Source organism: Choloepus didactylus, chromosome 10 (assembly GCF_015220235.1).
Source record: "Choloepus didactylus isolate mChoDid1 chromosome 10, mChoDid1.pri, whole genome shotgun sequence".
Lineage (NCBI taxonomy): Eukaryota > Metazoa > Chordata > Mammalia > Pilosa > Megalonychidae > Choloepus > Choloepus didactylus.
In genome coordinates this window covers 52,572,937-52,586,151 of record NC_051316.1, presented here as the reverse complement: position 1 = coordinate 52,586,151, position 13,215 = coordinate 52,572,937, and the positions used below count along the sequence as shown (strand labels likewise).

Below are 13,215 nucleotides of genomic sequence, written 5' to 3'. Positions count from 1 at the left end.
CAACCCAAGGTCACCTACAAGTCCTCATTCCCACAATGCACTTACCATACAGCACTGCAATGCAGACTCTTTCTTGCTGGATTGGACTTATCTCTGTATCTCGTGTGCCTAGCACAGAGCTGGACACATCACAGATGAATGAATGAGCAGTCTCCCAGGTTTACACATTCAACATATAGGAGTTCCTCTGAATCCCTACATGGTTTCTTCCTCCATTCTTTAGAAAGAAAATGGGGTTAACCTACACTCAAACAGTTCTGTGGACCTGTCTACTACCACTGTGGACAGAAGGAAGGCTTTCATGGCTGATTCTCTGGGCTTCGCCATCATAGGAAGAGGCTGAAGTGGGCATTATATGTATCTCCTGCCACTTTGCATTTTATTTCTGTGGCAAGTGACACATTAATTGCACGAATTCCATTTCTTATGAACTATGTACTCCTTCTTTGGAGGAAAAGCTCTGCAGAAATCAAATTAATGTAAGTCTTCTGGCTTCAACAGCTGTGCTCTAACTCAACGCACATTTCTTGATGATCTTAGGAAACGCTTCATTTATGTGGGCAAAATTGTTCAGGCCACCTTACTTTCCTAGTTAAAACAAGGCAGGGGAAAAAAAGGAAGGGAGGGACTCAAAATGCAGGCAGAGAAGAGCAATTACTTATTTCAAGTGAGGTAAGAGGTTCCTTCATTCCCAGTCTGTATCTGGTGCTACAGTAAGCGTGTCTAGCCTTACCTTCGCCAGTGTAGAGTTTTAAGTTTAAAAGCCACTTTGAAATGGCATTTTCATAGAGACTGAACTGTATAACAAACCACCAGTGTTTCAAAAAAGCACGAACACTTTCCCCATAGTTGAAGTTGACTTTAAGTGCTCTTAGCTACCTATGTTTGCAAGCAGCTTATATTTAATAGCGAGTTGGTATGACGAAATGATAGCTTCAACTCTTACATCTTCTTGCCAACAGAGGGACTCAAAGGCCTGGCTAGTGGAAGACCTGATGGACATGCCCAGGAGGGAGGCAGGAGCGTCACCCTCTTATGGGTGGTTTTCTACTGGTCTGTTTTCACCAACAGAACCCAGTCCAGAGGCACAACGCACGGTTCTTTCCACTGGTAGACACGGGATAGTTTTCAGGTTCACAGCCACATGTGAGTAAATGAATACACAGCCATTAAAAAATTGCCTTTCGCCCAGGGTTACTGCAGCATGCTCCAACAGGGAGGCCAGGGGCAGAGTTAGAGGAGGAAGGGGCCGCAAGCCCAGGGATGCAGGGCCCGGAAAAGCCAGAAGAGGGAAGGGTGGGGTCTCCCCTGGGGCCCTCAGAGGAACACAGCCAGCCCCACCCCACCTCGATTTTTCACTTCACCTCCAGAACCATGAAAGAATAAATGTGCTGTTTGAAGCTGTAAAAAAAAATATAAATAAACAATAAATAAAAATTAATTGCCTTTTGCAGGCCAAGAGATCCAAATGTGTCACTTCCTGCAAAACCCAAATTTAAAAATAAGATTCTCCAAAAACCTTGACTGACTTCACTTTATTCTGCTCCATCTTCTTTTCTTCAGGGTCCCTCCGGGGTACTTATACTCACTGACAATATGTTGTTTTATATTGTCACATGGATTCCACCTCAACTAGATTGCATCTAGAGAGTTGGATTCAAGTTTTCCCATTCATCTACACCAGGGGTCATCAAACTATACCACCCTGATTTCGTAAATAAATTTTTTATTGGAACACAGCCACACCAGTATTGCCTTATGGCCGCTTTCCTGCAACAGCCAGTTGAACAGATTTGACAGAGACCACACAGTCCTCAAAGCTTAAATTATTTACTCTCTGGATCTTCAGGGAAAAGTGGGCACCTGCTCCAAAGTGTGAGAATTAGATTAAGTTTAGCTTTCACACAGGGTGGGGGCAGCTCAGGGGAATGGCAGAGGGTAAAGAAGCCAAACTATAATCAGTGGCCAGTCCTCCTGTTTATCTGCCCACTGTCCTTGCAAGGTGGCGACTGGGGGATGGGGGTGAGGTATAGGTTCCTAAAATAGCCTCATACATTGTTACCAAACTAGCTCAGGCTGGCTCTGCAGTTAAAGAACAAAGGAAAGAGGGGTGGAGACTTGTCTCAAATGTTTCAAGTTTGCCACAGGAGACTTTTTCCAAATGTTTCCAATTTGGGTGGGCTGCATTTTTCAAATTTGGGTGGGCTAGTTAGGCTTGTCCAATAGAATGTAACCTCTGAAGTATCCAGCCACCGGAGAAACAGGGGAGGGACTCCCGAGTTAGGTGTAGGGAATAAATAGTGCTGGGTCTATTCTGCATGCCAACCCCCCACATTTTGGTTGGGTGCCTGTTCTTGCAAGACTGTGAATAAATTATTTTCTTCTCCACAATGGGGTGAGCATTTATTCCTTTTCAGGAATAGTGCTTGTTTCTCACAAAAAAAAAAAACTGACTCACATATATAAACTGCATAGGCTGCTGTTAAATAACTACTGTTTATATTTAAGCCTTGATAAGGATTTTTCTTTTAAATTTCTTGGTTAAAAAGTAGTGGAAAACCTCTGCCCTGTGGCTGTGAGCAAGCTCTAAAAATTTTGAAATCCTGATACAGAAGCTGGAGTAACAACCATTTAAAAGTATGAAGCAAGTTTTCTCACTCTTCCAAGGGTGGAGTCGTAATTTCATCTTTGGTGACTCTCCTGACAAATGTAAATCCAGTACTTAACCAGTGCTCTGCAGAAACAGTGGTCATTGACAAAGGGTATGCAAATGTTTCCTACCGAAGAATCAAGTCTTCTTTTTGGTAATGTGACTTGTGGAGGAGGCGGAGCCAGTACTAGGACTCAGAGATGCAGTGGCCCCTGGGCAGGGCAAGATTTCAGAAAGGGGGTAGTTTTTCCTGGCTCTGCACTGGGCTGTAACTAGTACTGCCTTTCAGGAGCTGTGTGGGTGTTGGTTGAGCAGACATTTGCAGGAAACCCAGAGAGGAGACACCAGAGGAAGGGACAAGAACCAGCTTTTCCTTGCTCTGAAGACCTGAGCGTGGGAACCGACATGGGCTTCACATAGCCCAACCTGGCCAGCCTCCAAGTCCTGAAAGATGGTGGGTACGCAACACAATAATCCAGCTTCCATTCCAAGTGCAAGTGGGGTTTCCTTTGGATATTCCATAATGTCTGTCGATTTTCCCAGAAGGACACTCCCAGTTCAGTATAGGGAGACCTGTGTGATGGTACGACTTTTCTCCCTAATTCCTAATGTCAGGCTGGGATTAGGAAGTAGCAATGCTTGTAACATGTTCATGCAGAGGGATAAGCTGGCCCCAGCTCCCTGGAGGCAGGCCGGCAGCTAAGCAGAGCGGCTGTATTAAGCGACCCTAAGGCTCCACCCGGGAAGAGCCCCCGTGAGTTGTTTGACCTGCTTTTGGTTATCTCCAAACCTTTAGTAAAGCTTTGTCCTGAGTAGCAGTCTGGTCTCAGTTGTACTGGAGAGAACTGAGCTCTTGTATGGAGGAGCAAAGTGGGGAGATCTCAGGATGGGGGAGCAGCAGCCACAGTAGACTCCAGGGGAGGGCAGCTGTACCCAGGGGAGCACTGTGGCCAGGCGGTGGAGACAAAGGGGCAGAGCAGAAGACACAGGGAACCTCTTCCTGAGCATTACTAAGACAGCACCCTGGAAGCAGGCTAGTGGGACCCTTGGGTGGGGGGTGGTGTTCCATTTCCAAGCTGGCTGTAGGAGGCTCCAGTCATTATAATTGGGTACTAAAGAAAATGTGACCTGAATTTAAACTGACTGGTTGGTGAGACCTGGATCAGGATTTTCCAGAGCCACAACACCTCAGGCATGTTTGACAACCATTTTCCCTGCTATTTCCCTGATGGTGTGTGACATATATGTAGCTTACAAACCTCGAAGCACAGATAGCCTGCGGCATGGCCTAAGTGAGTTCCTCAGGGTGTAAAACTATAGGTATGATGCCATCTGCTAGTGTCTACAGTCTGTCTCTGAAAATGCCTTGAGAGTGTCCTGTGCCTTTTTTATCTGTTTTTAAGCTAATCCCAGATTTTGTCATTTCATCCCCTACAAAATTCAATATGCATTTTTTTTTAAAAATAAGGACATTTTTATATACCCTCTATTGTCATTATTATATTTAATAAAATTCTAATAATTTCTTGATATCTAGTAACAAGTCATATTCAAATTTCCCTGGTTAACACGTCACTGCCTAAAGAGGGATTCTTCCTGATTTTTAAAAAAATAGCTATGAAGTATTTCTTTGTCACCAGAGGCTTCATTGGCAGATTTTTTTTTTCCTAACTGTTAATCTGGCAAGAGAATCTCCTTTATGCAGAGGCACACAGATTCTTAGTCTTGGGTCTCCGTTTTAGCTGTATCTCTACCTCCAATTTATGCATCCTTAGGGGAATTAACTTCCCCAGCTTCCACATGCATCCCTCTCTTTGGCCTAATAATATATATAAAATAAGCTATCAACCTGCTGATTTATGAAGACTGAAATGTGGCAACTGGTATTCCTGTGTATTTTCCATGCCTGACTTCCACTTTCCCTTCCTGGCCCCATGCTGGATGGGGAGTCTGAGAACCATGGCAGGGCCTGGGGGAAGGACCTGAAGACAAGGGCAAATGTGGTGTCCTGTTGAGTGGCAGGGAGTGGCAGGGACAGGCAGGGACAGGGGAGCAGAGCTGGGGAAGAAGCAGCCATCCAGAAGGGGAGCAGGGAAACTACCAGAGGCAGAGTTCAAGGAGCAAAGAGCAGAATCCATCCTGCCGCCGCCTTTTTATTCTTAAGAAGACAAGAAAATACAAAACAACACAAAGAAACAAAAAAACCTTCTTCTGATTTTAACAATAACATCTGTTCTTCTTGAAAATGTAAAGAATGTGCAAAGAATCATATTTTCTTATCACCTAGATCTATCCATTGTTAACCTTTGTGCTTTGATCCCAACTTTTAAAAATGTATATAAATTTTAATAAAATTGGGATTGTATACAACATTCTTTTTGTGTAATTTGTTTTATCCTTTCACTTTATACTGTATTAGGAACATTTCCACGTTATTAAATGTATTTCCAGATCAAAGTTTTTAATAGTTGCATTGTATCCTAACTTATGGATATACCATACGTTTAGATTGCTTATGATTTATCACCATTAGGAAAACTGCTAACAGGAACATCTTTGCACATGAATTTTTAAACTCAGATCTGATTATTTCTTGATGATAAATTCCCAGAAGTGCAATTGCTAAGGTAAATGATCAGAACATGAGTCAAACTGCCCTCCAAAAAGTCTGTTTCAATTTCTACAGTAGCCAAAAATGGATGAATATGACCATTTCACCACAAAATTGCCAACAATGGCAGTTACCTTTTCCTTTCAGTCAGATACATGAATATGGCATCATTGTCACCATCCTACTTTGTTCATGTTCCTTGAATCTTTGGCTGCTTTCACTGCTCCCCATCAAAAGAACGGGTAGTAGTTCTGCTCTCTCTTTACTAACTGCTGGGGATTTGGTGAGGAAAAAATGTAGAAATGCCTAGACCTGTGCTACAGCTTAGAAGAGCAGCTGGGCTGTGTGAGTAGAATGCTAAGGGTTGTAATTTATTTTCCTAGATTATCTGCAAGGCTGAGCTAGGACACAAAACATCCAGACTGCAGAAATATCACCAGTTACTAATTACCAAGAGCTGTACATATTTTCAAACATCCAATAATACAGTATATTCATAGATATATTTTCACCTTTCTTAAAAATTTGACTTACTACATGATTTTAGGATTTTCTATCTAATCTGGATCAGCCTTCTATACTCTCCTCCAGAGACATGAGAATTAAATAGTATCTCTCATGGGGGGGGGGGGTTCTTATGAATGCTGTACAATACTGGATATATGTACAATTGTGAACACCTTACTCAGAAGACAGTCCAAAGCTTTCATTGTGTTTTCAGAGGAGCCCAAGAAAAGACTAAGAATCTTTTAAGAATGCAGAGAAAATTCTAAGGGTTATACCTGCCATGCCTACAGGGGCTGGCAGGTAATATAAGTGAGTGAAGTGGGTAAGGTACTAGGCAATAGGGAATGGTGGGGACTGTAGCATCCTCAAATGAATTTGAGGAGTAGCTGTCTCTCAGTTCCAGACCATTGCTGCCATGTGCGCATGTGGGCTCAGTGTTTCCAGTTATTAATATTTTTCAGAAGAAGCTAGAAATCTGGATTTTTCCATGAAATCTTACAAGTTTTAAACCACTACCAGAATTTAAAGTTAAGCAAACAAATGCCAATGGGACAAATGGGCTACTGATTTGACCCTCAGGTTGGCAGGCCTAAAAGAAGCCAGGCATTTTAAAACATAATTAAATACATAAATAAAAATAAGTAAATGTTCTCTTCAGGTTCCTAATAAGCCAAGAACACCATGACCATTTACAAAAAGGCTCCCTAAAGCATTGTAGTCCGACTGGAGTTTGGTACTAGGGAATTTCAATTGCCAAATGCTACACCTCTTCAAGCAATGCAGTTGCTGAACGCAGCAGATCCCAATCCCTTTCCCTTTGTTCCAGCCAAGTCCACTATCTACATAGATCAGTCCCAGGTCTCTTCAGTGTCAGTGATGAAAAGAGTTCTAGAAGGGGGCATTTCAAGAGTGCTAATTGCATGGTTACATAAAACCTTGATTTTCTAGCTGACAATGCTAATGACTGTCACACCACATCTTACCTATTGCCAGAATTAAGACACATACAAGAAACCACAGCATGCATGGATTCTTTGTGATGCCTGCCATGCCCAGACAAATGATATTTCCATAAACCATATTAATCTCTATGCAAGAGAGCTTGCTCTTTAAAGAGAAACCCTGCAATATAATGATTAATAGGGAAAAAATCATTTCCAAATTCAACTGTGTCATAGGTTCATAGTTTAAAATATGGGCTTTTAAAATATGGTTCAAATCCGTAATTAAACCTTCTCCATGGTTTGATGGGGAAGCACCTGGTTGCTGGTCCCGTGGTGAATTTCCAAGGCAAGTAGAGTTAAGTTCTGAATTGTGTGGAGTAGAAACGGGTGGGGACTGGTGAACAGATGGACCCTGAAGGCAGCCGCTGACAGCTCAGGGGGCAGCACTACCATGGGTGGGAAACACAGGAGTGACCTACTGAAAATACGATCAAAACCAACATCCACATTCTGCCTGTGGATACTGGCTGATGCTTCAGTGACCAAGTATGCCTGGTTCTTCCCAGACAGAGTTTTATTAAAATATGTTGAAAATGGCATCTTCCTCACAAGATATCGTATGACTGGACAAATGAAGATCTGGGCTATGGTGGACAGAACTACAAGGATAGCACTGCCACTGTGTGAATAATGAAATATTTCCACCCAAGCAAATACACACTTTCCCGGTGAGGAATGTGTGTACACCGTGTACATATATGTGTGTGTACGTGTGTGTGAGAGTGAGAGGGACAGAGGCAGAGGGAGGGAGAAAGGAGAAATGTAATGATTTCGTTTTTGCCATCATTAGAAAAGAACAACTTCAGTGAAGGCTCCTTAAATAATCATAGAGAACACTGGTTTTCTCAGGGTACCTGTAATCATGCTGGATATAATTAATGGCAAAATGATGAGTTTCAGCATCCTCATTAGAATTTCTCCAGGAAAAGCAAAGTAGACTTTCTCCAGATTAGAAAGCTTGCTGTATTCTCGAACAAAGACTCCCACAAAAATCCCTAAGAAAAACAAAGATTGGAAAAAAGAAAAGAGGAACATCATTGAGTTCTCCTGTATATATTTATATGGAAAAATACAAAAAACAAGGACAATTTTTAATGAAAAAACCAACCATTTTGGATTATCTCCCAAGAGTTTGTAAATTTTAGACTTAAAAAAATCACATTTTAAAAGGTAATAAGTAGAAAGAACTCATATATCACCTGTAGTACTTTATACTTCAGTACATATAAATTGGTAAATCTGTAAAACATATTTTGCACATGAGCATTTATTTTCATTTCTTTTTCTTCCCTCCCCTATTATAAAGCAAAACATCAAAGAAAACTGTGAGAAAGAAAAAAAAATCATCACTGTAACCGAAACGATATAACAATTTTGTTCTTACATACCACCTTTATTCTTTGACTACATGCACAGATATTTTACATATTTTATAGTTTACAAATCAGTTTGTATTTTTTTGCTTCACATTTTACCAAAAATACTCTTCCCTATTGATGCAACTTTTATAATTTTAATAGCAACACAGTATTCCATTGGTTTTATATATGCCACGTTGTTGAAAATTACATTCTTGAATTCTTTTCAGATATTTCTAGATAATGACATGTTCAAGTTTGTCCGGTCAAGGGGCTTTTTATGATGTTTCTGATCCTCATACTTTGTACGCTGAGGATTACAATTATGTGTATGTGGGGAAATGTTCAGTATTAATAATTGCTATACATTTTTCCAAAGCTTGCCATTACAAGATGCCTATGTGAAATCCTTCAGTTGCTTGGAGAATTCCCTATCATCTGTGGTAATAACGGCTTTGATAACTAAAAATCATCTTTAATCCTCTTCCAAATGGTTCTAATAACATCTATCCTTCCTGCCTCCCACGCATGCACCTTTTGTTTTTTTAAACAACAACAACAAGAAATAAAATGAGCTGGGATGACATCCGTATCTTTTTTCCTTCATCAGCTCCTGATGGACAACATGCGAACAGAAAGTAAAATGACCAAACGGTGGGGAGATTCAAGGAGGTATCACCAGACACGGTAACTCAGACTGTGTTTGGACACAGTTAATAATTCTAGGGCAGTTATAATCAATATTACACTTTTCATTTAAATTCAGGGTAACCTCCCCATGACAAATTTCACAAGATTTTGTGTAGTAACCTTATCATTAGTTTAATTTTATTTTCCTAATCTTATTCTACCTTTGCCTTGATCTCATTTTGTGTATATGCTACCATATTACTTCTGATAAGCTGTTTTAAATCATTTTTGAACAAGGCAGCATATAAACAGATATGTACACATAAATGTATATATTCTCCAAATTGTAGCTAAGACCAAAAGAAAAAAGAGAAAAAGAAAAAAACACCCAAAATTCCATTATCAATCTTATTAGGTTCATATTTTAAAATCTAGAGTTGGAGACCCCTGAGTAGGTAAGAATACCAAGGTTTCAAAATGTTTTTAAGTGAATTAAAAAAGCATGTTGCCCTTTTTAGGTTCTAAAGAATTGGGGTAGCTGGTGGTGGATACCTGAAACTATCAAACTACAACCCAGAACCCATGAATCTCGAAGACAGTTGTATAAAAATGTAGCTTATGAGGGGTGACAATGGGATTGGGAAAGCCATAAGGACCACACTCCACTTTGTCTAGTTTATGGATGGATGAGTAGAAAAATAGGGGAAGGAAACAGACAAAGGTACCCAGTGTTCTTTTTTACTTCACTTGCTCTTTTTCACTCTAATTATTATTCTTGTTATTCTTGTGTGTGTGCTAATGAAGGTGTCAGGGATTGATTTGGGTGATGAATGTACAACTATGTAATGGTACTGTGAACAATCGAAAGTACGATTTGTTTTGTATGACTGCATGGTATATGAATATATCTCAATAAAATGAAGATTAAAAAAAAAAAAAAAAAAAAAAGCATGTTGCACTCACTTCCTACTTTATAGACTGCCCACATTCAGCTGTTCTATATGGAACACACCTCCATGATGCCAAATGGATAATATGTAAGGCTCAGTGCTTAAACAGCAAATAAGCATTCGCTCTCTTACTCTTTAGATTGGTTCAAGTAAATCTTTGTCAAAGGAAGCTCTGTATGTAAAAATAAAGGACATGTGTCTGAGCTAAAAGACCAGCTACAAAACACTCTGTTGAGTAGTGAAAGAACCCCACATGCTCTGATCTTAGGGTTTATATTACTAATGATGAACTGGGCCTTTAATCATCTCCACTTAAATAAACGCAGGATGGTGAGAAAGAAAGGTGCTTGCTATTTTTCAGCCCTTAAACAGGTATGGGTTTTTATGGGACAGATGAGAGCATTACCTCAGGAGTAGTCTGAAGGCAATCAAAAGTGACATGCATGATGAATAGGTTAATAAATTTAGCAATTAAAATTTTCTATCAAGCTTGTTCTCGTAGTTGAGTCTCACTAACTGTGTTCCAATAGTTCCTTTTTTATTGAAAAGAATAATAGGGGAGGCGGGGCAAGATGGCAGACTGGTGAGCTGTAAGTTTTAGTTACTCCTCCAGGAAAGTAGGTAAAAAGCCAGGAACTGCGTGGACTGGACACCACAGAGCAATCTGTCTTTGGGCATACTTCATACAACACTCATGAAAATGTCGAACTGCTGAGATCAGCGAAATCTGTAAGTTTTTGCGGCCAGGGGACCCGCGCCCCTCCCTGCCAGGCTCAGTCCCGTGGGAGGAGGGGCTGCCAGCTCCGGGAAGGAGAAGGGAGAACTGCAGTGGTAGCCCTTCTCGGAAACTCATTCTAATAATCCATACTCCAACCATAGATAGACTGAGACCAGACACCAGAGAATCTGAGAGCTGCCAGCCCAGCAGAGAGGAGACAGGCATAGAAAAAAAAAAATAACACGAAAAACTCCAAAATAAAAGCAGAGGATTTTTGGAGTTCTGCTGAACACAGAAAGGGGAAGGGCGGAGCTCAGGCCTTGAGGCGCATATGCAAATCCCGAAGAAAAGCTGATCTCTCTGCCCTGTGGACCTTTCCTTAATGGCCCTGCTTGCTTTGTCTATTAGCATTTCAATAACCAATTAGATCTCTGAGGAGGGCCCTTTTTTTTTTTTTTTTTTTAATCCTTTTTTCTTTTTCTAAAACAATTACTCTAAGAAGCCCAATACAGAAAGCTTCAAAGAATTGCAATTTGGGCACGTCAAGTCAAGAGCAGAACTAAGAGAGCTCTGAGACAAAAGGCAATAATCCAGTGGCTGAGAAAATTCACTAAACACCACAACTTTCCAAGAAAAGGGGGGTGTCCGCTCACAGCCACCATCCTGGTGGACAGGAAACACTCCTGCCCATCGCCAGCCCCATAGCCCAGAGCTGCCCCAGACAACCCAGTGTGACGGAAGTGCTTCAAATAACAGGCACACACCACAAAACTGGGCGTGGACATTAGCCTTCCCTGCAACCTCAGCTGATTGTCCCAGAGCTGGGAAGGTGGAGCAGTGTGAATTAACAAAGCCCCATTCAGCCATCATTTGAGCAGACTGGGAGCCTCCCTACACAGCCCAGCAGCCCAGAACTGCCCTGGGGGGACGGCACTCACCTGTGACATAGCACAGTCATCCCTCAACAGAGGACCCGGGGTGCACGGCCTGGAAGAGGGGCCCACTTGCAAGTCTCAGGAGCCATACGCCAATACCAAGGACTTGTGGGTCAGTGGCAGAGACAAACTGTGGCAGGACTGAACTGAAGGATTAGACTATTGCACCAGCTTTAAAACTCTAGGATCATCAGGGAGATTTGATTGTTAGGGCTACCCCCCCTCCCCGACTGCCCAGAAACACACCCCACATACAGGGCAGGCAACACCAACTACACACGCAAGCTTGGTACACCAATTGGGCCCCACAGGACTCACTCCCCCACTCACCAAAAAGGCTAAGCAGGGGAGAACTGGCTTGTGGAGAACAGGTGGCTCGTGGACGCCACCTGCTGGTTAGTTAGAGAAAGTGTACTCCACGAAGCTGTAGATCTGATAAATTAGAGATAAGGACTTCAATAGGTCTACAAACCCTAAAAGAACCCTATCAAGTTCAGCAAATGCCACGAGGCCAAAAACAACAGAAAATTATAAAGCATATGAAAAAACCAGACGATATGGATAACCCAAGCCCAAGCACCCAAATCAAAAGACCAGAAGAGACACAGCACCTAGAGCAGCTACTCAAAGAACTAAAGATGAACAATGAGACCATAGTATGGGATATGAAGGAAATCAAGAAGACTCTAGAAGAGCATAAAGAAGACATTGCAAGACTAAATAAAAAAATGGATGATCTTATGGAAATTAAAGAAATTGTTGACCAAATTAAAAAGATTCTGGACACTCATAGTACAAGACTAGAGGAAGTTGAACAACGAATCAGTGACCTGGAAGATGACAGAATGGAAAATGAAAGCATAAAAGAAAGAATGGGGAAAAAAATTGAAAAAATCGAAATGGACCTCAGGGATATGATAGATAATATGAAACGTCCAAATATAAGACTCATTGGTGTCCCAGAAGGGGAAGAAAAGGGTAAAGGTCTAGGAAGAGTATTCAAAGAAATTGTTGGGGAAAACTTCCCAAATCTTCAAAACAACATAAATACACAAAGCATAAATGCCCAGCGAACTCCAAATAGAATAAATCCAAATAAACCCACTCCGAGACATATTCTGATCAGACTCTCAAATATGGAAGAGAAGGAGCAAGTTCTGAAAGCAGCAAGAGAAAAGCAATTCACCACATACAAAGGAAACAGCATAAGACTAAGTAGTGACTACTCAGCAGCCACCATGGAGGTGAGAAGGCAGTGGCACGATATATTTAAAATTCTGAGTGAAAAAAATTTCCAGCCAAGAATACTTTATCCAGCAAAGCTCTCCTTCAAATTTGAGGGAGAGCTTAAATTTTTCACAGACAAACAAATGCTGAGAGAATTTGCTAACAAGAGACCTGCCCTACTGGAGATACTCAAGGGAGCCCTACAGACAGAGAAACAAAGAAAGGACAGAGAGACTTGGAGAAAGGTTCAGTACTAAAGAGATTCGGTATGGGTACAATAAAGGATATTAATAGAGAGAGGGAAAAATATGGCAAACATAAACCAAAGGATAAGATGGCCGATTCAAGAAATGCCTTCAACGGTTTTAACGTTGAATGTAAATGGATTAAACTCCCCAATTAAAAGATATAGATTCGCAGAATGGATCAAAAAAATGAACCATCAATATGTTGCATACAAGAGACTCATCTTAGACACAGGGACACAAAGAAACTGAAAGTGAAAGGATGGAAAAAAATATTTCATGCAAGCTACAGCCAAAAGAAAGCAGGTGTAGCAATATTAATCTCAGATAAAATAGGCTTCAAATGCAGGGATGTTTTGAGAGACAAAGAAGGCCACTAC

The 13,215-nt window shown here is 41.2% G+C and overlaps 2 protein-coding genes across 2 annotated transcripts in view; one reads left to right on the top strand and one right to left on the bottom strand.

The window, feature by feature from the left end:
- The window catches only part of SPATA6L (spermatogenesis associated 6 like), a 122,758-nt gene extending 121,433 nt beyond the window's left edge, over positions 1–1,325 (top strand). Inside the window, exon 17 of the transcript XR_005219086.1 lies at positions 963–1,325. The gene's annotated coding sequence lies outside the window, so the exon portion shown is untranslated. The remainder of the gene's footprint in view (positions 1–962) is intronic.
- Positions 1–13,215, bottom strand: part of SLC1A1 (solute carrier family 1 member 1) — an 84,253-nt gene that overhangs the window by 33,316 nt on the left and 37,722 nt on the right. Inside the window, exon 2 of the mRNA XM_037850998.1 lies at positions 7,627–7,767. Within this exon, the coding sequence (XP_037706926.1) occupies positions 7,627–7,767 (141 nt within the window). The remainder of the gene's footprint in view (positions 1–7,626; positions 7,768–13,215) is intronic.